The sequence below is a fragment of the Lissotriton vulgaris genome, chromosome 11 (genome assembly GCF_964263255.1).
Source record: "Lissotriton vulgaris chromosome 11, aLisVul1.2, whole genome shotgun sequence".
NCBI classification, from domain to species: Eukaryota; Metazoa; Chordata; class Amphibia; order Caudata; family Salamandridae; genus Lissotriton; species Lissotriton vulgaris.
This window is the reverse complement of record NC_141699.1, coordinates 515353138-515380749: the sequence shown is the minus strand read 5'-3', so window position 1 is coordinate 515380749 and position 27612 is coordinate 515353138. Positions and strand designations below refer to the sequence as shown.

The 27612-nt window shown below is 43.1% G+C and overlaps 1 protein-coding gene across 1 annotated transcript in view; it reads right to left on the bottom strand.

The window, feature by feature from the left end:
• The window catches only part of LOC147683095 (disintegrin and metalloproteinase domain-containing protein 9-like), a 2555772-nt gene that overhangs the window by 599199 nt on the left and 1928961 nt on the right, over nt 1–27612 (bottom strand). The window contains exon 14 of the mRNA XM_086942496.1: nt 16384–16567. Within this exon, the coding sequence (XP_086798622.1) occupies nt 16384–16567 (184 nt within the window). The remainder of the gene's footprint in view (nt 1–16383; nt 16568–27612) is intronic.

Below are 27612 nucleotides of genomic sequence, written 5' to 3'. Positions count from 1 at the left end.
TCGTTCATAACAATACATTATCCCATCTTGGCTTTTGGGATAGATGCTCCACTGTGGAGGTGCACGTGTGTTCTTTTACATCTAAACCAGGGCACAGTGTACATTTCTCAGCAATCCTCAAACAGAAAAGGGTACCTGCCCTGCCTGCCTTCATTCATTAATTAATTCAATCATTCATAGCAGTGGATACCGCAGTGTAAAAGGAAAGCGCTGCATGAAGGCAACAATCACGGTGAAGGGCGCAATTAATTTGCTGTACAAGACAAATTATAGCTGCCATATTTGCTTGTAAGATAATCTTGTGTAAACATCAATTCAGGGTTGTCAAGTCGAGCAATGTTTTTCCCTGACAGCTACCACATTGGTTTACAAAAATGGTGATATGTAACAAGAGAGTAGTCTTTTCATAAAAAAATAAAAAAATAAAAATGATCGGCACCAGAGAGAGGATGTGTCGTGTTGCCTTATTTTATGCGTGCATCAGCAAGTAGCCGATCGCTACAACAAGCAGACTTATCAACAACTAATTTCTTATACTTTCTACCAAAACTAAATAGATTGTGCCCACACCTATGTAGCAGGTTAAAGAAGAGCTTTTGGGAAACTGCACTTAGCATCCATACATTTAACAGAGCAGACTAAGTTGGTGGTTTTATATTCTTCAATTGGAGACATGGCATTACAATATAATTTTTTTGTTATACAAATACATTTAGTTAACTAACGCAACCTGGAGAGTTGTTTCACATTCATTTCTAGTTTGAGCCCCTGCATCTCCGTTCTGAGGGGAGCGGGGAGCCGCGTTTGAGTCTCGGCCCCTGGAGCCAACATTCTCGGGGCTCTCGTCAGGAGCAGTTACACCTACTTAATGCATATGGAAATTCCACTTACAAATTGTATATAGCGCAAACTTCACCAGAAGCTTTGGCAACTATTTTATTAAGGCATCAAGTGCACTCTGGTGCTTAATTGAAACCGGCGACTAATGGAACCCGGGGATGTGTAAAAGCATTTTAAATGCTGCAGCAGCACGTTTCCTTTGAGTTTTGCAGCCAAAAGATTTATGTGCACACAGAACCATTTTAAAGTATGTTTTTGATGGAAATGTAAACATGTATTTAAAATAAAAGCGCGCGTCTCGCATGGCAAGAAAAAAATGCACTAAATCAAAGGAGAGAGGGAGGACTAGGTAAGCTAGTCTGGATCCCCGTTTATATATTCAAAATCAAAAGAGACTAGCTAGGTTTAAGCAAAAAAGAGACTCAAAGGAGTGCGTATGTCAAGGGAAACCAGTAGGTTTTATTTGAAAGCCCTCACCCACCAACCTAGTTGGTGGCATGCTTCATCATCGGGCCCCACCGCAGTGGCACCTAACGTGCCCCGGGTGTGCTTCGACGCCAGATTACTGCGGAGCTGGTATAATTGCTGAGTGTGCAATGTGGTGAGTATGAAGGTGAAAATTTAAAAGACCATACAGAAATCCCAGCACCCGAGGGTAAAAAACTATTTTAATAAAACTGGGTATCTGTTGGTGCGTTAAAAAGGCAGACGGACACAGTGGAGTATGGATTATGACCTCCAGTGTCCTGTGTGGTCTACATGTTTCAGCCTGGCCTTTCTTAATTTAAAACAGGCTTTCCTCAGGACCAAGTGAGTATGTGTGGGGGTATTAAAATAAATTACAGTGAGTGTGTTTAAGGTTCTATGTGTAGCACACACTAAGGTGCTATATGGGTGAGAAGGGGGTTCCCTCTCGCTTTGACAGTCAAATACTCCACTGTGTCCGTCTGCCTTTTTAACGCACCAACAGATACCCAGTTTTATTAAAATAGTTTTTTACCCTCGGGTTCTGGGATTTCTGTATGGTCTTTTAAATTTTCACCTTCATACTCACCACATTGCACACTCAGCAATTATACCAGCTCCGCAGTAATCTGGCGTCGAAGCACACCCGGGGCACGTTAGGTGCCACTGCGGTGGGGCCCGATGATGAAGCATGCCACCAACTAGGTTGGTGGGTGAGGGCTTTCAAATAAAACCTACTGGTTTCCCTTGACATACGCACTCCTTTGAGTCTCTTTTTTGCTTAAACCTAGCTAGTCTCTTTTGATTTTGAAAAAAGAAAAAAATGCATTCAGCACTTCCTGCAGCCAAATACTGAAACATGATAATCGGGTCTCGGTTATTAATACAGTAGCCCTTTCCACCAAAATCGACTACAAATCCCACTCGAGAACCCTTAATGAGCAACAGGACGCTGCCAGCGCCTTCAATCAATCTTCGCTTTCCTTAGAGTTCTTTCCCCTTTATCCTTTAGTAAGTCCACTTATTTCTAAATCCGACCTATGCAATGCTTAATTTGTGTAAATTCACTGGAAGCCTGCCCAGAGGAAGTTGTAAAAGTCACATACTTCACTATTCCTCGCTTCGCTCTACCCTCTGCGTCAACCCGGCCTCCCAAGATGAAGGGAAGCGGACATTTGTTTAGAACTTGTAAATTCTGAACCAATTTGCCTGCGTCCCTGAATGTGAAAGGGTCTCAATGAGATCTGCTTGTAGGCCTTTGACTGGAGTGTGCTGCGTTTTAATACCTCAATACAGGTCAGGGAGCCTCTTCTACTGCAAGCTGTCCCGGTGGCTCAGATAAAACCCGGGATAGCTAGATCAGAGGGATTTTAAAACAAAACAACAAAAACTCCCCAATCCACTTAGAAGGGCTCTTAAAGGCTCAATGGCCAGGTCTGACATGATACACAGTGGGGCCTATCTACAAAGGCATTTTGGAGCACATACAATAGGACTCCAGTAATTCTCTTTTACATACTATCAATACTATCACATGATTCGGTGAATTGGCTTCTATCATCTAAAATGGGAACCTTCAGGGAATATTTGTATAGAATATCCTAAATTAGAAAGGACTGTGTCGAATAGGAGCTGCGACTAATAGGTTACATGTTCTGGGGCAGATGAGAGTGCATACCAGAGTACTTCTTACTGTACTTATAAATATTTTTGTTCTCAATGTGTCCAAAATAGTAGAACTACTATTCTGGCGAGTAACTACATTATCTGTTACAGTTTCCTATACATCAAGCCCTTGATAGAAGCCTCTACCAAGCATGATCGAGAACAGGTTTCGTGTGAAGCCCGTTCACTAGTCTGCTTAACATACAAGCAGTAAAAGCCCGGCAAACCTAGGGATCTCTTTTTCACAGAGGCGCAGAACTTTATGTAATATGGTCCGACGTTTATGAAATACCGCAGGTGGGCGCAATCTTCCAATGGAAGATTAAAGTGAAATAAAGAAAGCGTTTAAATAACATGTTTAGCATCCAGCGGCTAGAATTGAAAGAACATGGGGGTTTTGTGCATGGTTTAATGGAGCACAACTAGTACGTAATTAAAGTTTTGGTTACACAGAGATATAAAAATGCTTAAATGAATACGTCGGTAATTTGTGAGCTGCAATGAATGCTTCCAAAAAATGGGAATGTGTCCTGCAGAAAAGGAGGAAAAGAGAAACACATACACACAACCACACACACACACCACACCCAATACAACACCACACACACACAACACACACACACAAAACACCACACACACACAACACCACACACACCACAACACCACACACACAACACAACACCACACACACAACACCACACACACATACAACACCACACACCACACCACACACACACACCACACACAACTCAGCACACCACACAAACACACACACCACACACACAACACCACACACAAAACAGTACACCACACACAAAACACACCCCACACACAAAACACACCACACACACAAAACACACCACACATACAAAACACACCACACATACACCACACACAAAACACCACACATAACACACCACACACAAAACACCACAGACAAAACAGCACACACACAAAACACCACACCACACAAAACACTACACACAAAACACCACAATACACAAAACACCACAGAACCACACATGCAACCACAACCACACACATGCAACACACAAAAGCACACACAACCACACACGCACACACCACAAACACCCGCACCACACACACACGCAACCACAAACGCACACACAACCACACACAACCACACATGCACACACTGAGGTTCCGTGACGGTTCCGTGACAATTTGAACCCGTGTTTTCAAGTTTGTCGGAAATACATAATATTGGTATCAGCGAACCGCAAATGATCCATTTAGTATATCCTGGTGTTTTCGCTACGCTACAAGCAAGAGCACTCCTTCTATTGATATATTTCTGATCTACCCACGGCATCCATCTTAGATCATGGCCGCCATTTTGTGATTCTTGCCCTCACATATGCAATAGCCTCTGATCACTTCATTTCGATTAAGGACACGTAACCTTAGCCGGAGATTCACCTCTTTCATGACACGTGCACCTTAAACCAGATCACGCTGTAGCTGCATGACTCGACAAAGGCTACCTCCTCTGCCCGAGGCCAGCCCTGCCAAACTGGTCTTCGTGTCCATTGTACCTGATCATGATTAGGCGGCCGAAGCCGGTAGCCTTGCCCATTTACAACCCACAAACATCCCTTATCCCGCTTTCCTATCTTCCACACCTGGCTCTGTTTCTTTCTTTCTGAACCTTTATTAGGGGGAGGTAACGAACTTTACGATGAGGCGGTCCGGGTCCTGAATGCAATATTGACAGGGAATTGTGACAAACTAGTGGGAACCCCTCTCTTCGCAATGTTTGGCCTCAGATATTATCGACGGTTCCTGTGTAACGTCAAATATTTATTGTTTTAGACACAAAGGTTTTGGGAATGTTTTACATGTAAAGAATTCGCCCCCAGCTTAAAATTTAGTATATAAGGAGCAACCCACTTTGTACAAATTGAACAGGCTCCTGGTTACTGCCCGTGTGTAGTATCTATGACTTCTGTGTCCCTGCAGTAATAAACCTTTGGTCTTTGACGCCACCATCGAGAAGCCCGTGTTTCTGTTCATTTGTGCACCAAGGCAGGTGGAACTCCGGGGTCTTCGGGTGTTGTACCCTGACACCTCTGGACGGAACCAAAAAGTCCAGAACTCCAATTGGCGCCCAACGTGGGGCGACGTCATTCGGTACCGGTCCAAAAGCCTGAAGAGTTCAAGAAGCTTCGTGTGAAGATTCCTGAGGGAGGCGCCCCACTTCATCGATCCCGGCATATCGCAAAAGTGGCCCGAAGTTCTCTTCCACGAGGGTTTCCCGTTCAGGACGGCTGCAGTGGGCCGTTGCCTTGACCGTCGCCTTGTCTTGGACCCGAAGAGGTGCAGTCCTTAGTACGGCGAAACGTGACGGGTTTCTCCTTGGTGACGTCTTCAGTGACTCAGTTAAGTATTTAGTGATAGCTAGCTGGTTACTTTTGTGAGGATTGTTAAAAATCCTTGATCGGTTCTTGGTTTGGTTTGGTTTTGTCAGATTATCACTGGTTGTTCTAGTTACGATAATCTATTTGGTTTAGTTTGGGTATCGATACATCAGTTCGTTTTGGTAGGCCTAAGTTCTTGGTTCAAGTGCACATATTTGTTTCGTGTCTTGTTAGTTTTGTTGTTCCGGACTGAAAATGGTAAGTCGGAAAATGTTGTCTTGTTTTAGTTGCAACAGTGACTCACGATTGGAGGACTCTTGTCTGGTTCCTCCGATTGGGACTCCCCTATATGATTTATATTGTAAGTATGGCGTGGGTCCTATATCTTATAATGAGATATGGGTCCGTTATTGTAAGAAGGATGGTGTCCTTAGTTGGCCACTGCATGGTAGTTTTGAACCAGAAATTCTCGACAACTTAGAAGCGAAATTGTTTAAGAAGAAAGCCCGGCCGGCAATGTTTGATTCTTTCCGTTATTGGCGAAAAGAATCCAAACAGAGAGAAATGAAAAGGTTGAAGAAAGAACAGAAAGAACAAGAAGAGTTAACTCTAGAGCAAGCGACTAAACAGTTGCAGGCTAACGAGTGTGAGAAGGCTATAGATGTAGCCATTAGAGAGCATAATCTAGCGATTGACAAGTGCTATCCTGCCTTGCCATCGAAAATGGCTAAGATATTGGAGGATTCCGAAAACGATCCTCTGCTATCTTATCTGTTAAGGTCACCTCCACCGTATGCACAAGGTGCTACGGCTCCACTCGTCCCGAATGTTCAATTGCTGGTTGCTGGACAACCTGGTGTTCCTGCTCCTGTCCCCCAGAATCAAGCTCCTGTACCTCCTGTGATGAATGTGAATGTTCCTACAGCTCCTCCTCTTCCTACACTGCCAGCCTCTATACCTACTTCTGTACCTACTGTTCCTCAAACTATTTTTCTCGATACTCCTACTGTTTCGTTATCTATTCCTACCTCTACTGCGTTCTCTATGTCTGCGAGTGTGCTAACTCCACTTTCTGTTCGTCGAAGAATCACTGATTCTGTTACTAATATGCTGTCTCCTATATATAAAACTTTGATTAAGACTCCTACTCCTGACTCTGTACAGAGACGGAGTCAGCTTCCAAGTACTGAGGAACGGGGAGTTTTAGATTCCACGGCTCTCAGATGGATTTCGAAGGGTAGAAGATATAGTACGAGAGATGTGCTAGACACATTTATGCAGTGGGGGGAACCAACGCAACGGTACGTCTTTGATGAGATGTGCTCGTTGTTACGTGAGGAGATAGAAGAAGATGATGTTGAATCAGATTTGGAAGATTTAATTAGAGTTCAAAAGGAGTTTGCTGCTGGAATGATAGTGGGTGAGAATATAAAAGAAGCGATGGAACTTATTTTAAGTTTTAGGAATGATCCATCTCTTCGTTCACCGAGAGATTTAGAAAAAGGTAAAATGAAGCTAAGCCGCCAATATCCTATGAGGGAGGTTCCTCCAATCTGGCGCGAAGCAATACAACGTGATGATAATGCAGGAATTGCAGCTGCTCCAGCACAGTTCCAACGAGTGTGGATACACATTCCATGGAAGCGAGCAGAAGTGTTAGCGGTGAAACAGGCCTTGCCAGATCCACGTAAGAATCCAGCCGGATATTACAAGGAATTAACACAGACAGTTGAGGCTTGTATAATGAACCTAGCCGACATTGATATGCTGTTTGGTAACGTAGTTCCGCAACCAGTGTGGGCTAAAATTCGTAGAGAGGATCATCAAGCTGCTTTAGGTGGTGATTGGGCAGCTATCACTGCAGCAGATGGTCAACAAATAGGTGGTGCGAAACCCGAACCTTTAATTGCTAATCTGCCAGGTAGAATAATTGATCTAATGAAGACTTTGATGCCAGCATTGCGTGTAAATTGGGACAAGTTGTCAGCATGCAGGCAGAAGAAAGACGAAAGTGTCTCCGACTTCTTCACGAGGTTTGAAGAGACTTTTGTAGATCATAGTGGTCAGGACATGAGTACAGAAGGAGGACAGAGACTGTTTGTCGATAAATTTGTGCATAATTTGTTACCTGAATTATGCAATAAATTAAAAGACTCAGAAAGTGCGTGGGCTGTATCCACGACAGCGCAAATACTTGCGACTGCACAGTACTATGAAAATAGGGATAAAGAGGAAAAGGAAAAATCAGAGAAGAAAACGAAAGATTTAAAAACTAAAGTTCTTTTGCAGCAGGCGTATCCGCCTCGCACGAATCAAACTAATACGCAGCAAAACTCATACCAAAGGACAGATTATGGTTCATCAAGACCTCAATATCAGTGGAATCAGTGTGCATACTGTAAGAAAGAGGGTCACTATAAAAATGAATGTCCGATCTTAGCGCAAAATAATGCAGCAGCAGCTCAGAGAGGTCGTGGTGGTTTTGTGCAGAATTCTAGAGGTCGAGGACGAGGTGCTATGCCTCCACAAACGAATGATCGTCCCTCCAATCACTTTGATCAACGAAATGGACAATCTGCTCAGCAAAATAGATCTCAACAGTATCTTGTTGAGGACTATAATGAAGTAGATGAGGGTTTTCAGCAAAATGGGTACTAGGACAGCCATGGACAGAGAGAGGGAGTAGTATCAGTTCCAGTGGATCAGAGTGGGCCTTATGTCGCAGTAGCAACATCAGGTGTAGTCGAACCGTTTCTGTTGGATACTGGTGCCGCAAAAAGTTCTATCATTCATGCGAAACTCCCTGGCGCACCTTTGTCTGGCTCAACAAATGTTTCCGTAGGTTTTTCAGGCGCCCCTGTTTACAACCCGATATCTGGTCCTTTGTCTATTTCTGTTGGACCGTGCCAATTGAAAGCACCCCTGATTTTGACGACAGGTTGTAATGAAAACCTGCTTGGTTTAGATTTGTTAAAAAGACTATATGCGACATTGTACTGTTCTCCGGAAGGAGTACAGCTTACATTGGAGGTTTGTCATAGACCTTAGAGAAGTTAATAAGATTGTAGTCCCGCAGTTTCCTGTAGTGCCAGACATTACTGCCTTGTTAACATTGATTCCTGCCACAGCCACATGGTTCTCAGTTATTGACCTAAAGAATGCCTTTTTCAGCATTCCGATAGCTGAAGAAAGTAGGGATATTTTCGGCTTCTGTCTAGGAGGTCGCAGTTTCAGATTTAAACGCGCTCCACAAGGCTATTGTGAAAGTCCATCCATTTACAGTCAAGCATTAAAAAGCCAGTTGGATTCTTTTGTCCTTCCTCCAGGTTCTGCCCTAGTACAGTACGTAGACGATCTTTTAGTGGCTGCCGATGACAAGGAAACTTGCAAAGCAGCTACAATTTCCCTATTGCATCATTTGTCTAATTTGAATCACAAAGTGTCTCCTTCCAAGATGCAATACTGCTGCCAAGAAGTGACCTACCTAGGTCATCTCTTGTCAAAGGAGGGAAGGAAGTTGACCCCAGAAAGAATAAAAGCAATTACGCAGATGAGTGTTCCACGCACACAGAGAGAAGTACGTGCCTTCCTAGGTATTACCTCTTACTGTAGGCAGTGGATTCCAAATTTTTCTCTTTTAGCGAAACCATTGGTAGCTTTGACTGGGAAAAATGTTCCGAGTCCGATGCCATGGTCTGATGAATGTCAAGAGAGTTTTACTGAATTACGAAAAGCATTGTGTTCAGCTCCTGTATTGGGTACACCTGATTACAGTAAGCCATTCACGCTCTACGTTCACGAAAGAGAAGGTTGCGCGTTGAGTGTTCTGACACAGAAGTTTGGTGATAAACAACGCCCTTGTGCGTATTTTTCATCAACATTAGATCCGGTAGCCAGAGCGTTACCTAGTTGTTTGAGAGCTACAGCGGCAGCTGCAGCTTCCATTCGACAATCTGCTGGTTTGGTGATGAACAATATGCTAGTGGTCATGGTTCCTCATGCAGTGGATACACTCATGAACCGAACGAAGACACAACACCTTACTAGTGCGAGATTATCTGGTTACGAGCTGACATTACTAGCGAGTCATATTCAGATCAAAAGATGTAATGTATTGAATCCAGCAACCCTGTTGCCGACTGATCAAGAGTCGAGTGATTCCGAGCCACATGACTGCTATTTCAAAACGGAGGAAGAGACAAAAGGACGTATCGACTTGAAAGATACTCCGTTATCCGACCCAGATGGTACGCTGTATGTGGACGGGTCATGTTTTAAATTGGAGAATGGTGATGTGACTGCTGCTTACGCGGTAACGACTTTGAAGACGATTGTGGAGACTGCAAGAGTGAGTCAGAATTCTGCCCAAGCTGCAGAATTAATAGCTCTAACGAGAGCGTGTGTTTTAGCTGAGGGAAAGAGAGTGAATGTGTTTACAGACAGTCAGTACGCTTTTGGCGTGGCCCATAGTTTTGGCCGGTTGTGGAGAGAAAGAGGTTTCATTACGTCCCATGGGACTAAGATCCAACATGGTCAGCTAGTTAACGACTTGTTGGAATCTCTAACCTTGCCGACTGAAGTTGCGATTGTGAAGTGCAGTGCTCATAAAGCAATCACGGATGATGTTGGTCGTGGGAATGCTTTTGCTGATGAGACTGCTAAACAGACAGCTAGAGACACGATGAGTAGAATGTATGTTGCTACGTCTGCAAGATGGATTGCTGAGTCTGGAATGTGTGAGGACACTATGGAAAGTGTGAAAGAGATTCAGAAAGAAGCGACTGAGGAAGAGAAACGTGTATGGAGAGAAAGTACGGGCAAGTTGGACTCGAATGGATGTTGGATTGATTTGACAGAACAGCAGCGTTGGATGTTGCCCGATGCGTATGTGCTTGCAGTAGTGACGATGGCGCATGGAGTAGCGCATATAAGTTCTAAAGGGATATGTAAGATGTTGGCTCCGGTCTGGAAGAATGAGGGAATCAGTAAGTGTGCAGAGAGAGTGGTGAAAAATTGTATGGTGTGCTTGATGCATAATCCTGGCAAGGGAACTCCAACTCCAGCTGGTCATTTCGCTCCTCCTTCCTGTCCCTTTGAAGTGATTCAGTTAGACTTCATTCACATGGAACGCTGCAACAATTTAAAGTACGTCCTGGTGGTAGTTTGTGCTTTTTCCAGGTGGATAGAAGCATACCCACTAAAGGACAACACTGCCCTATCTACTGCTAAAATTCTTCTCAAGGAATTTTTCCCTAGGTATGGAATGCCACGGATTGTATGGTCAGATAATGGAAGTGAGTTTATAGGGAAAGTTATGCAGAGTGTGTGTGCTGGTCTAGGATTGAAACAGAAATTTCACAGTGCAAACCATCCCCAGTCTGCTGGTTTAGTCGAGCGTTACAATGGCACCCTCAAGCTGAAAATAGCCAAAATACAAGCATCCACAGGTTTAGCCTGGCCAGACGCACTTCCTTTGGCCCTGTTATCAACGAGAGCAACAGTACATTCTAGAATAGGGCTTAGTCCATACGAGATTGTATTTGGCCGCCCGGCAAATATCTGGGGTGTGCCAAGGCCTAAACAATTTTGCTCCATTGAATATCCTATGTTGATAGACTACCTTTACGACTTGACTGCTAAATTGAGTCTTATTCATCAACAGGTTTTCGATGCCTTGCCAAAACCTCCGGAGAGTCCAGGGCACCAGCTGACACCGGGTGACTTCATTGTAATCAAGAACTTCGCGAGGACAAAGAACCTTCAGCCAAGATTTGTGGGGCCTTTTCAGATCTTACTGGCAACGAGGACAGCAGTTCGTGTAGCTGGCCGCAAACACTGGATTCACGCTTCTCATGTAAAGCGTGTTCCGTTGCCGCTCCCTTACGACGACTGGGTGAAAAAGGGAATTGGTGCCTCCGAATCTGAAATCACACCGAAGTTCATCTCTTTCAGCGATGCCGAATTGATTACTGACACTTCGAAACCTGACTCTCCTCCTGAAAAAACTTCTTTGAACATTGAACATTTGTCTCCAGCGTCAGAAGAAACTTTGCTATCTGCGAACTTGAACTCTGCAACAGCTGCTAGTGATACACTATTTTCCGATCAGACAGTACCAGCGAAGCAGAGATACAACCTAAGAAGCCATAAAATGGACAAATAAAGCAGGCAACTGCATATTGTGATTTTGATATATATTGAACTTTTGCCTTCAGCCAGGAAGTTTGCTATTGTTTATTGTTTTTAAAATTGCCTTGCCGTCTGGGTAGCCGTAGGGTCGTGGCTGTGTGCCTAGTTTGAATTTGCAGGGGTCTGACACAAGGTCGATCTTTCTATTGGTTCTGGGAACTCCCAGGGCTGATAGAGGCATTTTCATCTACGTACACATCATCAGTGGTCGCGAGCGGATTGTAGAAGATGGAGCTTCCTGCGCTGCAACGAGAAAATGTGATTTATGTTCGCAGAAACAGACTTAATAGAATTCTTCATAGCAAATGTTTTCTGATGCAATGTGCTGTTACATTTTTGATTGTTTTAGCAACATTGGTGGGTGGAATCGTCTTTAGCATAAATTTGATTTTTGTGCCAGTTTCTACAGTACCTCCCCTTGATCTTGCTATTTCTACTGTTTCTTCTATACACTCTTTTCACTCGTTTCCAGAACATGAGCAAGCCCGACGCTCAGAATTCACCAACAACACTTTCGTACAGCTCTTGCACCAACACCAACTGGTAGTTAACACTACAGACTGCTGGGTGTGTGGCTTGATACCCCACACTATGGATAAAGGTATTCCATATCTGGTTTTGCCTTACAGCTATAATGGATCATTTCAGGCCTTCCAAACCATCTTTGCTTATGCCCTTGAAACCTATCCTCCACGTCCACCGCGTTCCACTAAATATAACTCTGCCAATAAAGCTTTAGTCCAGGGAATTATTGACATGGTCAAGGACGTCAATAATACTCCATCTTACCCTAGAGACGAATTACGAGTATATTTAAGTTGGAATACTTCAGAGTATCGCCTTAGTTTAGGAGAAAGCAAGCGTAAAAGCTCAACTCCAATCTGGGTCGTACCTCACCGAGGTCAGGTCTGTTTGCAAGGTAATGGGAGAAATCCGAGAGCTCAGCTAGGGAGGAGTGAGTGCGTAGAGACTTACGTGTTTCCGGCTAACTCTTCCCCTGCCTTTCTCACTGCTAGGGGTACCTACTTCATTTGTCGAGACAGAGCTTATACATGGTTGCCTGCCGACTTCTCAGGATCATGTTATATTGCTCGACTATTGCCTCCGACATACACTGCTTCACCTGATTACCACAGAACAAGAGTAGCGAGAGGTGTCTTCAGCAAGGAAGATACCGCTGGTCAGGAAGCTGGAGACTTCTTCAAAGGCTTCCTTCCGTTCTGGGGGCCTATGGCCAATAGTAGAAACATACGTCAGCTAACACGGGTAGTTGAATCTACTATTACCGAAACTGCTGGTGCCCTTAGCAATCTAACAGCTGAGCTTCAGGCGGATAGGCTCATGACGTTGCAGAACCGTATGGTTCTAGACGTTATACTTGCAGATCGAGGTGGGGTATGCAGAATGATCCAATCGAGCTGCTGTGTCTTTATTCCTAATAATGCTCCAACAGTCTATGAGGCGATCTCTAAGTTGCACAAGATTTCAGACTCCATACATGTAGACAAGGGAAACTGGTCCTTCATGGAGTGGTTTTGGACTCTGATCTCAGCGTGGGGATGGAAGGTTCTAATGGTCATTGGTGTCATCCTAGTATTCCTATTCTCATGTTGTCTGATTATCCAGTGTGGTCCTGCTCTGTGTAGTCTTTGTGCTGCGACTTGTCTCAGAAAACCACCTGCGTTTGGAGAAAAGACACGAGAAAGGATGATGATACAACAGCATGTCACTGACCTGATGAGCATAGAACTAGATTCTGACATAGACTAAGTAATTGCCTATGTAAGGGCAAAAGGAGGGTCTGAGGTTCCGTGACGGTTCCGTGACAATTTGAACCCGTGTTTTCAAGTTTGTCGGAAATACATAATATTGGTATCAGCGAACCGCAAATGATCCATTTAGTATATCCTGGTGTTTTCGCTACGCTACAAGCAAGAGCACTCCTTCTATTGATATATTTCTGATCTACCCACGGCATCCATCTTAGATCATGGCCGCCATTTTGTGATTCTTGCCCTCACATATGCAATAGCCTCTGATCACTTCATTTCGATTAAGGACACGTAACCTTAGCCGGAGATTCACCTCTTTCATGACACGTGCACCTTAAACCAGATCACGCTGTAGCTGCATGACTCGACAAAGGCTACCTCCTCTGCCCGAGGCCAGCCCTGCCAAACTGGTCTTCGTGTCCATTGTACCTGATCATGATTAGGCGGCCGAAGCCGGTAGCCTTGCCCATTTACAACCCACAAACATCCCTTATCCCGCTTTCCTATCTTCCACACCTGGCTCTGTTTCTTTCTTTCTGAACCTTTATTAGGGGGAGGTAACGAACTTTACGATGAGGCGGTCCGGGTCCTGAATGCAATATTGACAGGGAATTGTGACAAACTAGTGGGAACCCCTCTCTTCGCAATGTTTGGCCTCAGATATTATCGACGGTTCCTGTGTAACGTCAAATATTTATTGTTTTAGACACAAAGGTTTTGGGAATGTTTTACATGTAAAGAATTCGCCCCCAGCTTAAAATTTAGTATATAAGGAGCAACCCACTTTGTACAAATTGAACAGGCTCCTGGTTACTGCCCGTGTGTAGTATCTATGACTTCTGTGTCCCTGCAGTAATAAACCTTTGGTCTTTGACGCCACCATCGAGAAGCCCGTGTTTCTGTTCATTTGTGCACCAAGGCAGGTGGAACTCCGGGGTCTTCGGGTGTTGTACCCTGACACCTCTGGACGGAACCAAAAAGTCCAGAACTCCAACACAACCACACACGCATATGCAACCACATTCACACACACGCAACCACAACCACATACAACCACACACACACCCATACACACACAACCACACAGAACCATACAAACACACCCAATCCCACTCACACACACGCAACCACAACCATACACAACCACAACCACACACACACAACCACACAGAACCACACAACCACACAGAACCACACAAACACACCCAACCCCACACAAACACACAATGCCACACACACCCCCACACAACCCCACTCAACACCCCCACACAACCCCACTCACACACAAAACCCCCCGCACACAACCACACGCACAAGCAGCCAAAACCACACACAACCACACACACACACACAACCACAACCACACACCCACAACCACACACACACAACCACACAGTCAGTGCACACTTTCACCAGGCACAGATGCCACCAGTCATCACTGCATGCTTTCACCGGGCACAAACACCACCAGCCTTCAGAGCACGCTTTCACCGGGCACAAACACCACCAGCCGTCAGTGCACGCTTTCACCGGGCACAAACACCACCAGCCTTCAGTGCATGCTTTCACTGGGCACAAACACCACCAGCCTCCAGAGCACGCGTTCCCCGGGAACAAACACCACCAGCCGTCAGTGCACGCTTTCACCGGGCACAAACACCACCAGCCGTCAGTGCACGCTTTCACCGGGCACAAACACCACCAGCCGTTAGTGCACACTTCCACCAGGCACACACACACCACCAGCCGTCAGTGCACACCTTCACCAGGCACATACACACCACCAGCTGTCAGTGCACACTTTCACCAGGCACACATACCACCAGCCGTCAGTGCACGCTTTCACCAGGCACATACACCACCAGCCGTCAGTGTACGCTTCCACCAGGCACACACCACCAGCCAGCAGTGCACACTTCCACCAGGCACACACACCACCAGCCATCAGTGCACAATTTCTACAGGCACACTTCCACCAAGCACACACACCACTAGCGCAAAATTTCTACAGGCACACGAACCACCAGCCATCAGTTCACACATCAATTGGTAACGCATCCACAATTAACTAGTGTAGCAATCACAGTATGGCACACTTTACTTTTAAACATATTCATCTATGCCACCATTGCTACAAAAATAAATACACATTTTTTTCTGGCCTACAATTTATAGACTTTTGTTGCAATTGGTGTTGCAATATTTAGCAATGCCAATAGCTCAAACTTAATTAATGCGAGACCTTTTGCATGGAAAATGCTTGTTCTTTATGGAATTGTTTTTCTCACTCTATTCCCTATTTTTTGTACCACGAGTGTCAAGGTGTTTTTGGCGATTTTCTGGAGGGTTCTGTAGAGCGCCGATAGTGCCACCAGAGATGAAAGCCACCGTAGGGCAGTGAATACCAAGGTTTCAGGAGCGGAGCGAGTCAAAGATGCCCTGACCTAGGGATAAACATTCCAGCGCTGCACACATCGAAGAATGCTCTTTCCCACCAGGAACCGCCACCGTCACAAACTGCAAGTATTGAGGTTGCTCCATGAGTTAAATTTGTTTAAGAGAAGATCAGAAGCATTTTGTTTAGTAAATCAGGGTTTTTAAACTCCTTTTACGGGCCAGACCGGCGGAGCTGTAGTAACAGCGACTACTCAGATGCCATCTTGCCTCTAGGACGTTTGATGTTTTAGAACAAATTCACAAAGGCATGTACAAGTATGCTAGAGCGATCTCCTGTAGTACTACTTCCTTTACTCATGAATGCTTTCGTGAATCGGTCAACAGTAGCATTTTAAAACAGGACATAAGACATTGACCAATTTGCCTGCAATAAATATTTTATAGTATAACTTTGTTATCCACACAGTTAAGTAAGCTTTTTAGAGTTGTGCAGGGATATAGCTAAGTAACACGCAGCAGAAATCAGTGCTTAAAAAAGAAGATACATAATAAGAATTGAATCACTGTTGAGAAATGAAAACTACAGGTATTAACCAAAATGTAAACAATGTTTATCGTAGAAGTAGAGAGTTGCACAAGACAATAGGTTACCGGTGTTTCGCATGGGTTTCATTTACCTTGCCTTTGTCACATATTGTACCATCTGGAACCCAAGAAGCATCTACAAATGTATCTTTCTTCATAAAGTCTATTGATGTACATAGTCTTTTTTTAGGTGCGTAATAAATGATGGCAGCAGCTGAACCTCTGATTGGCAAGTTTGATGGATATGTACATTGCAGCTTTCCACACAAAGTGCCCCTGCAAAATATAGAAGAGCCTATTTAAAATGAAAACTTACAAAAGATGCAAGATTATCAATCTTGTTAATTATTGGTCTTTAATATTTCATTTATATTTGTTAAATACATTATTGAATACAACACTTTTGTTCTGTATTCCATACTGTTTGCCTTTAAAATGTTGACTTAATTGCATCCATGATTCTATAGAGATGCACAATAGAAGTATCAATCAGTTTACAGTTTGTGAGCTACCGGTCTCACAAATCTAGGAATGCCTGTTGGTTTACTTATGTGATCATCCATACACCATCGAGCTAGATACCAAAAACCACTAAAATACGATCTACTTCTCCAAGAAACATGGCAGGCAAATTTTTCACCTATAGTAGGTTTCAAAGAACATCTAAATCCGGCTAAGAGAGCCTCCAAACACAGAAGAGCAAAAGGAGGACTCTCCACCTTGGTTTCGACTAACATACCATGGCATGTTGCCGCCATAGATCTTGATTCAAGCTGGATGTTATGCATTAAAATAGTTGTGTCGCCCTCTTATAGCTTGTTAATATTGAATGTTTATATCCATCCCGCATCCAAACTAAAGAGGTCAAGAGTAGAGAAATTACGTCCCACATTAGCCACCCTCAAACTTGCTCACCCGCATTCTATCATCATACTGTCGGGAGACTTCAATATGAACCTACTTCATGGAGGGGAAAAAAGTAAAATTGGTTGGCCACATACCAGCAAACGACGAGATTTCCATGGTAATAGATGTGCAGCTCTTTTGGAAGAACTCTCAATGCACATGCTGAACACACAAGGTTTGATCAACCACCCTCCAGCCTGCACAAGGGTCACACAAAAAACAAGCTCAATCATCGACTACACTTTTACGGACTACGATATTCTACCATACATCTCGAATTTTCAAATACAAGATTGAGCAGAAAGTGATCACTTACCACAAACCTTCAAACTACTCACAAATACACCAAGATCAATAACGAATAAGGTGATGTCTTCACAATCTCAATGTTTTAACCTAAAGTGCCTTACCCGGAAAAAGGAAACTATTGGTGATATAATGGGCCTATGTACCACCCTCTTGGAGAGCATCCAAAATGAATCATCGCGCATAGAGGCATGGGAATCATTTGTTCTCAAACTAGACAAAGAACTTCCAAGAAAGGGCAATGCAAGCAAAGTAGGAGGTTCATCTGGGGCAGCATGTTTCACAAACAGCATAAGGAAGCAAAAAAAAAACAACTGAATATGTATCTAAGACGTCTAAGAACCTGCAGTCAAGAATCTACCCAAGAGACCCTAAGCTTAATGGGAAAAACTAGAAAGGAATTCAAACTGAACATCAAGGTAGCCAAGGGAGATCACATAGAACTCACATGGGCGAAACTCCTCCATGCCAGCAAGAAAGGAGACTCCAGACTCTTCGAGGTATAGTCAACCAGCTGTCAAATGGCCTGAACCAACACTTAAACTCAGATATAATGGAGGACACTTGGAGAGCCCATATTGATCAAACATATAATGCAACCTCCACCCCAGTTCTAATAACTCACAGGATGCAACCTGAGAATGGGGGCCCACAAGCAGGAATAGCCGCTGAAGCACGTAAGCCAAGCTCACAGGAATTTGTTAGCCAGTTCTCGTAAGACCAGGTCCATAAGATCATAAAACATCTAAGGCCAGAGTGAACCCCAGGTCCAAATGGTCTGCCAAACGCCCTATTTGGGCAGGACCCATCGTTCTGGAGCGGTATTCTGACCCTATTTTTTACACACCCTCTAGCAATTGGTTCAATCCCAGATTCATGGCAAGGAAGCATTATAAATCCATATACAAATCAGGCCCTCGTTCTGACCCTTCCAATTATAGAATGATTGCATTAATCGACGTTGAGGCTAATATATATGCATCAAATTTGTTGCTAGATCTAGAGGATTGGGTGGATTGTACAAACTTGATGCCAAACACACAAACTGGATATTGGGCAGGAATGGGCACACTCACAAACATCTCAGCGGTAACTCTTCTAGCCAATCAAACCTTCACAAAATCCTGCACCTTGTATGCATTCTTCATCATTCTCAAAGCAGCATTTGATAACGTTCTGAGGGCGAAATAAAGGGCCAAAATACAAAGTTGGGGGGGGCGCTCAGAAAACTACTGGAAGCCATAATCAACTTGTACTCGCACACGTGGGTCCAAATAAAGATAGGCATTGGGCGCACTCTAACAAAAAGATTCATACATCAAATGGACTAAAACAGGGGTGCGTTCTGGCTCCCTGCCTATTTAACATCTATACTGCAGACCTTGAGAAGTACCTCCAATTTACACAAACTGGCCCCCACAAAACTGGGCAAAACATCGATACCTATTCTCCAATATGCGGATGACATAGTTCTCCTAGCCCAAACACCTATAGGCCTACAGAGATCGATATCTCAATTAGGTGCCTACATTACTTCTGCCCAACTTTCAATTAATCATCAAAAAACAAAGGTGCTATGCTTTTCAAAACACCGTAATAAGAGGAAAAAAGGTCAATTTACCTGGAATTTAGATGCATACACAATATCCCAGGTGATTCGTATAAATACCTGGGGTTTTATCTTGATCATAATCTAAATTTTAAGCCACAACTGGAACAAGGCAAAATGAAAGCGAAACAACTCCTCTTGGCGTTTAAAACTGTTCAGAAGAAGCTAACAGGCTGCTCAACAGGCCATCTCCTTAAAGTATGGCTGCTAAATTCCTCCCCTCCATATCCTACGGGTCAGAAATTTTTATGAGAGACTGAGAAAATTGAATGTGAATTGTCAAAAGATTTTGAGGAAAAGTTTATTTCTGCAGTTTTTTTGTTGCTGCTTTCCCTACAGTTAAATGGTCTTTCAATGTATCTGTTGAAGGGCTTTTATTGATTAAAAAAAATTCAAGTGAGCTTACATTAACATTACTAGCATAACTAGGTCAAATGGAGACTGCACTGACATCTGTACATGTTTGTGAAAAAAAGTGGACTTTTATTTTATATGAACGAGCCTTCTCCATGTGCATGTGTTCTGTGTGCTTTTCTAGTTCAGAAAATCAGCAAAACAGAAGCGCATCCCATTCTCTATATTAACTCTTTAACTGCTGAGCGTACCCCTCAACCCCCATGGTTTAAAAGCCCTTTTATTAGCTTCACCTCTCTTGCCGTGTTCTGAACCTCTCTTGCCTCTTTTTACAACTCACTTACTTCTTTTTGCACCTCTCTTGCTTCATTCTGCACTTCTCTTGATTCTTTCTACACCTCACATGCCTTCCTGTACCTCTCTTGCTTCATTCTATACCTCTCTTGCCTTTCTGCACCTCTCTTGCCTATTTCTGCACCTTTCTTGCCTTTTTCTGCACCTCTTAGTTCTTTCTGAACCTCTCTTGGCTCTTTCTGCCCCTTTCTTCCTCCTCCGGCGCCTTTCTTCCTCTTTTTGTACCTCACTTACCTCTTTCTGCACCTCTCTTGCTTCTTTCAACACTTATCTTGCTTCCTTCTGTGCCTTTCTTCCTCTTTCTGCACCTTGCTTCCTCTTTCTGCACCTCTCTTTTTTCTTTCCGCACTACTCTCCCTTTCTGCACCTCTCTTGCCTCTTTCTGCACTTCTCTTGACACTTTCTGCAATTCTCTTGCGTCTTTCTGCACTTCTCTTGCCTCTTTCTGCACCTCTTCCTCTTTCTGTGCCTTTCTGCACTTCTCTTGCTTCTTTCTTCACCTTTTTTCCTCTTTGTGAAATTCACATGCTTTTTTCTGCACTTTGCTCTTTTTTCTTCACCTCACTTGCCTCTCTCTGCACCTCTCTTGCTTCTTTCTGCACTTCTCTTCCTCTTTCTGTGCCTTTCTTCCTCTTCGATGACAGCCGTCGGTTTTAGTCGCTCTTGTTTAGATACTTATCTGCATGAATTTATCAGATATAGTGTGATTTTATCAAAAATCAATTAGTCCTATTTGCTGCATATTCTCTATTGTGAATGAAGCCATAGCATAATCCTATCATCAATGGTGGATTTATAAAAAAAATGTGAGGTTGGCAAGTTGTGTCATATGCCGGGAGAGATATGCTTGACTCTTTGTACTGTATATTTTTCGTTTTTGGGGTCTACCTGTTAATCCTCCTTACCAGTGTAGTTCCATCAAAGATTATTTTATTGGAATGTAGTGCCTTTACATACAGGTGGTGTGGGACCTAGAAGTTAATGTTCATGCTCCAAGGATCATGTTTAGTTAAATTTGTAAATCTCGTTATCTCGTTTAGGCCATTTACTGCTGAATTGAACTTTACAATTAGCATAGCTTCTCTTCTGGATAACTGAACAGAAAGGTCACCTCCTCTCATGTCGTGTTCAACTTTAAAGATTACAGTCCATTTTAAATCGGAATCTGTATGGTTATTCAAGCGCCAATGGTTTACCAATGGGGCCGTTTGGATATTTCTCTTGATTGTTAATTTATGTTGTGTAATTCTTGTTCTTATTTCTTGATTAGTTCTTGTTCTTATTTCTTGATTAGTCTTGCCAATATACAGATTATTGCAAGGACATTTTATTCCATAGACCACGTAACGTGGCTTGCAATTCGAAAAGGATTCAGGTTTCCAAAAGATTTTAATATGTTAAAAAACAGAGCCTTCTTCTGTAGTAGAACAACATATGCCGGTCCCACACTTGTGGTGGCCTTGTACAGGAGGTAAGCCCACAAAAAATCTTACTGTAACTGTTTCTTTTTGGGGAAGCGCTGCCCGTAACAGTTGGTTTGCAATGCTACGATCTTTTTTTAATGCAAATAGCGGAACGTTGTTAAAAGTTTCATGAAGGTTTTTTACTAAATGCCAGTTCTGATATTTTAACATGTTCGAATTAGGACAGAATGTGGACACGCACACTATCCTGTCCATTTCCTTTTTTGTTCTTTTTTCAAGGAGGCATTCACGAGGGGTCCACCATGCTCGTTTCATTGACCTTTTCAATAGTTTTTTTGGGTACCCCGCTCTATCCAATGATCTGTTTGTCTTGATGCAGGCAATTGGTTCTCATCTTTAAAATGACAATTGCGCCGTATTCGAAGATATTGGCCAAATGGTAAGTTTTCTTTTTTTCTGCACCTCTCATGCCTCTTTTTGCACCTCTCTCACCTTTCTGCACATCACTTGCCTCTTCCTATACCTCTCTTGCTTCTTTTGACACTTATCTTGCTTCTTTCTGTGCCTTTTTTCCTCGTTCTGCACCTCTTGCCTCTTTCTGCACTACTTGTGCTTCTTTCTGCACCTTTCTTCTCCTTTCTGCACTTCTCTTGCCTCTTTCTGCACCTCTCTTGCTTCTTTCTGCACTTCTCTTCCTCTTTCTGCACCTCTCTTGCCTCTTTCTGCACCGTCTGGCTCTTTCTGCACCTCACTTGCTTCCTTCTGCACCTCTCTTGCCTCTTTCTGCACCTTTCTTCCTCTTTCTGCACCTCACTTGCTTCATTCTGCACTTCTCTTGCCTCTTTCTGAAATTCTCTTGCTTCTTTCTGCACCTCTCTTGCTTTTTTCTGCACCTTTCTTCATCTGTCTGCACCTCTTGTGTCTCTTTCTGCACCTCACTCATTTCTTTCTGCACTTCTCTTGCCTCTTTTGGCACCTCTCTTGCTTCTTTCTGCACCTTGCTGCTTTTTTCTGCACTTCTCTTGACTCTTTCTCCACTTGTCTTGTCTCTTTCTGCACTTCTCTTTCTCTTTCTGTGCCTTTCTTACTCTTTCTGCACCTTTCTTTATCTTTTTGCACCACCCTTGTCTCGTTCTGCACCCCACTTCCTTCTTTCTGCACTTCTCTTGCTTCTTTCTGTACCTTTCTTCCTCTATCTGCACGTCTCCTGCCTCTTTATACACCTCTTGCCTCTTTCTGCACTTCTCTTGCTTCTTTCTGTACCTCTCTTGACTCTTTAGTCACCTCACTTTCTTCTATCTGCACTTCTCTTGCCTCTCTCTATACCTTTCTTCCTCTTTATGCAGTTCTCTTTCTTTTTCCTGCACTTCACTTTTTTCTTCACTTCGCTTGCCTCCATCAGCACCTTCCTTGCTTCTTTCTGTACTTCTCTTCCTCTTTCTGCACCTCTCTTGCTTCTTTCTGCACCTTTCTTCCTCTTTCTGCACCTGACTTGCTTCTTTCTCCACCTCTCTTGCTTCTTTCTGTCATGCCTGCCTTGTCTCCGTGGACGATACAGACGAACTTCCGACACTGAGACCATTCCAAGATGGCCGCGCATCGAAACAATGTCAAGCGAAGAACTCCTAGTTAAACTAAAAGAATTAACAAAGGCATATAGAGAATTAGTTCAATTAGCAGCATCTGTGGCGATCTGCCAGAAATTGAAGGAGACAGATATAGCAGAACAACCATTTGAACATGCCAGAATCATAGAAAAATCCTATGAAGAACTAGGAAGAGATAGTTTGGGTGGGAAACCGGTAAAACCCCAAATAACTGAAAATCCTGAAAAAACCTTTATTAAAAATAATCTGAATACTCCAAAAAGGAGCTGTGAGGGTAATAAACAGTCCACTCCCAGGGAAAAGCGATTCCAGTCCAGAGGAAGGTCTCCTCAACGGAGAGAAAAATCTCCAGACCGAGGAAACAAGTCTCCCCAAAGGGAGCCCTCTGAAAAAGATACAACCTTAGAGATAGGGATAAATTGAGAAAACCTGATAGATATCAAGATATTGATACACGTCCCTCGCGATCCCTCTCACTCAATCTTTCTCAATCTTCCTCACAGAAATCGGAAAGGAGAGGACGATCAGAACACAGAGAAGAGCACGTCAAGTCCAAAGACAAGGAACCTGCTCATCAAAGTAATAAATCACAATATCCCAGAAAGAAGGTAGCAAGTATTTAGATTAAACATGCTGAGGATTCTGAGGACACAACTGAAAAACGGAGAGTGGGCCCAGACAATGCTAGACAGCACAGCAGAAGTGACCATAGCTCGCAAGATCCTGATGAATCATCTGGAGACAGTGGACACGAATAAATACATTCAGGTGGAAACTGCAGATACCAGGGTTAGCAAACCCCATAAAATATACGAAATAGCATTACGTATAGAGGGGGACACGAAGAAGAAAGAAAGGGGTCTCTTTTGAGATAACCTTTCGAAAGGCTATGACATCCTGTTAGCTGAAAAAGACTGGCCACCAGAGTTTGTCAGGGAGTGCCCTCGTGACGAAGAAGTAATAATGGCTGCCTTCTCTAATCATATACCAATTCATAAAAATATACACTTGTAAGAAAATGGGCAGTAGCCCAAGCTCCTGCATTATATAAAAATCATGTAGGATTGGATGAGGATTCACCTCACCACAAAATCCAGTTAAAAAATCAACCCACTGCACAAAGACAGTATCCAGTTAAACAAGAAGCTAAAAAGCAAGTCAAGGAGATTTTAGATCAACTTGAATATCAAGGGGTGATTGAAACATGCACCTCACAAATGAACAATCCTTTGTTTCCTGTCTCCAAACCGGAAATTCATATCGTCTAGTTTTGGACTACAGACACCTTAACTCCTGTTGTAAAACATTTGCAGTACAAAACTCACACAGTGCAGCCCTAATGAATAACATTGTCCGCAAAAAATATAAAACATTATTAGATATCTCTAATGGATTCTTTTGTCAAAACATTGCACCTGAAAGCAGGTATTTGACCGCTTTCTCAATAATGGGGTCACAAAACACTTCTGTCGACTCCCACAGGGATTCAAGAATAGCCCAGGATTATTCTCAGCAAGGGTAACAGAGTTACTACAAATATACGACGATGAGGCATTATCCTTTGTCGATGACATCTATCTCACAGATAATGACCTGGAGACTCACTTAAAAGAGTGAACACCATAATACTTGGGTTCGCTTCAGAGGGTAACAAATTCAACTTAAAAAGTCACGAATTTCCCATCTAACTGTCCTATTTTTAGGATATGAATTATCAAGTGAAGGCAAGAGTCTAGCAGACAATTTCTTAGAGAAATCTGCTGTACTCCAAGCACCAAAAACGCTGAAGAATTTACAATCAATACTAGGTTTCCTGAATTTCGGAAGAACATACATACTAAATTATGCAGAGAGAGGTAAACCTCTCTATGAATTAATAAGACCTGATTTCAAACCAATAAATTGGACTCAGAAACACACAGAAATCAGAAATTTTAAGATCACTACAAACAGACATGTTAACCAAAACAAAATTGCAAACAGGTGAAAACACACGCAATCTTGTAATCCGAGTCATCCAAGGAAGATGCGGATTCACATACCTGACCTCTAATGAGGGAGAAACGGTACCTATAGCTTACAAATCACATTTGTACACTAAAGCAGAAATGAAATCCAGTTCTACAGAAAAAATTCTGATAGCGGTTCAAACTGCTGTAGCAAAAGAAAGAGCCCAAGCCCAAGGCAGAAGGATAACTGTTTTAACAGCAGAATCAGCCCTTGAGGCATTAACAAGCCCATGCAATTTAAATGCTGTGGCATTAGATCCGGAATGGATATAGTGGGAAAATTCTCTTGCTGCAGAAGACCTGAAATACTATTTTGACCCGAAACTGAAGAAACTAGATGATCTAAATTACGAACAAGAATATCCTCTGCCAATCGAAATTCTGCCTCTTGAACAGTACACATGTGTAATCTACATGGACAGATTTGCACAACACTACGATGTAGTGGAAAAATCCTACAAAGCAGTGTGCGCGATTGCTAAAGGTCGCTGGCGCTCTGGTAAATTCAAACTGATGATTACCAAAACTTAATCACTCAGAAACTGTTCAGCTCGGCGAGCTGAAATAAGATCTTTAAAGATGGGGCTTGAAAATGCCGATCGTGAATTCCCGACACTGATAGTGTGCGATTCGCATTTTATGCGTCAAGTCTTACAACAGTGACATGCAGACATGGAGTAAAAACGGTTACAAAGATGACACAGGTGCCACAATAAAGCATAACACGCTTTGGGAACAAGTAGTTCTTTTAAAGAAAGAACTACAGAAGACTCACGTGAATCACGCACTGAGTCATCAACGTGATGGCGTTCACGTTGCAGGGAACTAATTGGCTAACACAGCCTCAGCGGAAGCGGTTCAACCGGCTTCCGTAGCCACTGAAAAGCGTTCAGAAACACACATAGATGGGGAAACCATGCTGGCGGTAAAAGCCTCATTAAAAGGCAATTATGCAGCATTACCTCTCAACTATCCACTCAGTAATACATACATAATTGATGCAAACTCCGTTCCGTTTGCTCAAATCCCTGGAGTTGGGGATAGAGTAATTCCAAACACGAACCGGAGAGTTTTCTTGATTGAAAGCGCACACATGGGCCTGGGTCCGAGGCACAAACAGATCTTGAAATCTTTAATAGAATTACAATCAGAGTACTGGTGGCCGGGAATGAGCGTGCAAATTTACAAATTTGCAATGGATTGTCCAGACTGCAACAGAGATCGCAGCTGTGAACCGGACCAGACTATTGCCCTGACATCTTTGTTAGAAAGCTTCAGGCTATCTATAATACAGAAATCCAACCAGAGAAATGCGTCCCAATAATTATTAAGACAAATTAACTTGAATATGTAGACCAGCAGCACTCGGCTGACGCCAGAACTGTTATAAAAAGATTTGCGAGTCTTTATCGGCATATACGCAATTGGCATGCTACATTCTGATCAGGGTCCTGCGTTTAGCTCTCGAGCTTACAAAGAGGCCATGAACAGCATGGGCATTGCATTGCGGTACTCTTCTCCCTTCCATCCTGAGGGAAATGTGGTAGTGGAAAGAAAAAACCGGGACTTAAAGCAATCTATAACGGCGAGGGTATTAGGTTCGGGTGATGGGTGGGTCAAACATTTAACAAGTGTCCAATGTAGTCTTAATAATCTGCCAAGAAATTCTCTAAAAAGTCTCACTCCATACGAACTATTGTTCGGTACTAGAATGCTAATTCAGGATCTTGACTGTCACACTTCAGTGGTAGCAAAAAAATACTTTGATATCAAAGACCGTTTGGCTGTTTTACAGGATTTAAATGAATCAAGAAAAAGCCTGAGTAACATAAAATTGAAACAACAGCCGACAACCACTGAAGAAAAACCACCTGTCCCAGCAGGACCTGTCTGGATTCCAAAGATTGGGGATCTGGTCAGAGAGAAGATTGCGGTGAAGAAGGAATTTGGGCCTTCTTACAGAAAAGCTGTACCTGTCTTAGCCATCAGCGGAACGAGATCAGTTGTACTACCGCCCCTTGCTGGTAAAAAGGAGAACCGAGTTGTATCCATCGACCTGGTAAAACCACAATCATGTGGCCAATAATAAGTAGTAGGCCCAGTGGATTCCCAAGAAATAGCAGAATACCGAAATTTGCTACAATCCAAGAGGCTCATACTGAGAGACTAATAACATTTGATAAACCTGCAGTGAATAAAAAAAGGACTATGCAATAATGCCATGGAACTTGTGCCTCTTAAAACTCAAATTGCAACAGTTCGTCAAGAAACACCAATCTACAATGATGTAGCCTCTGACTATTCTAATGAAACAAAGAAAAATGCAAAAGCAAATGAAAATCCGGAAAAAATCCCTACAATTGACAGAACTGCATCTGGCTACTTCATCAACTTCGACGACTTTTCAGAAGATCCAAGTAAGCATGAAGAAACGCCTGCAACAAAAACTTTCAAAGACAAAAAAATTGAACTTTCTCTCCAACTAAAAGAAACATATCTGATTTCACCATGGATTGAATTTTGGATTGTGTTAGGTGTACTTACTCTCCTGCTTTGGCTCATCATGGTTCTATGTTTGGGAAAATTCATTGATGGGAAATATAGTACAATGGACACCAAGTCAGAACATCAACTTGGTCCTAAAGCCTCACACATCCTCTCACATCGAGAAAAGAGAACTATCATCAGTAAACATCTTAGCCAATCCAATACCCGGCGGGGTAGCATGGGACAGAACTGATTATGACATTTT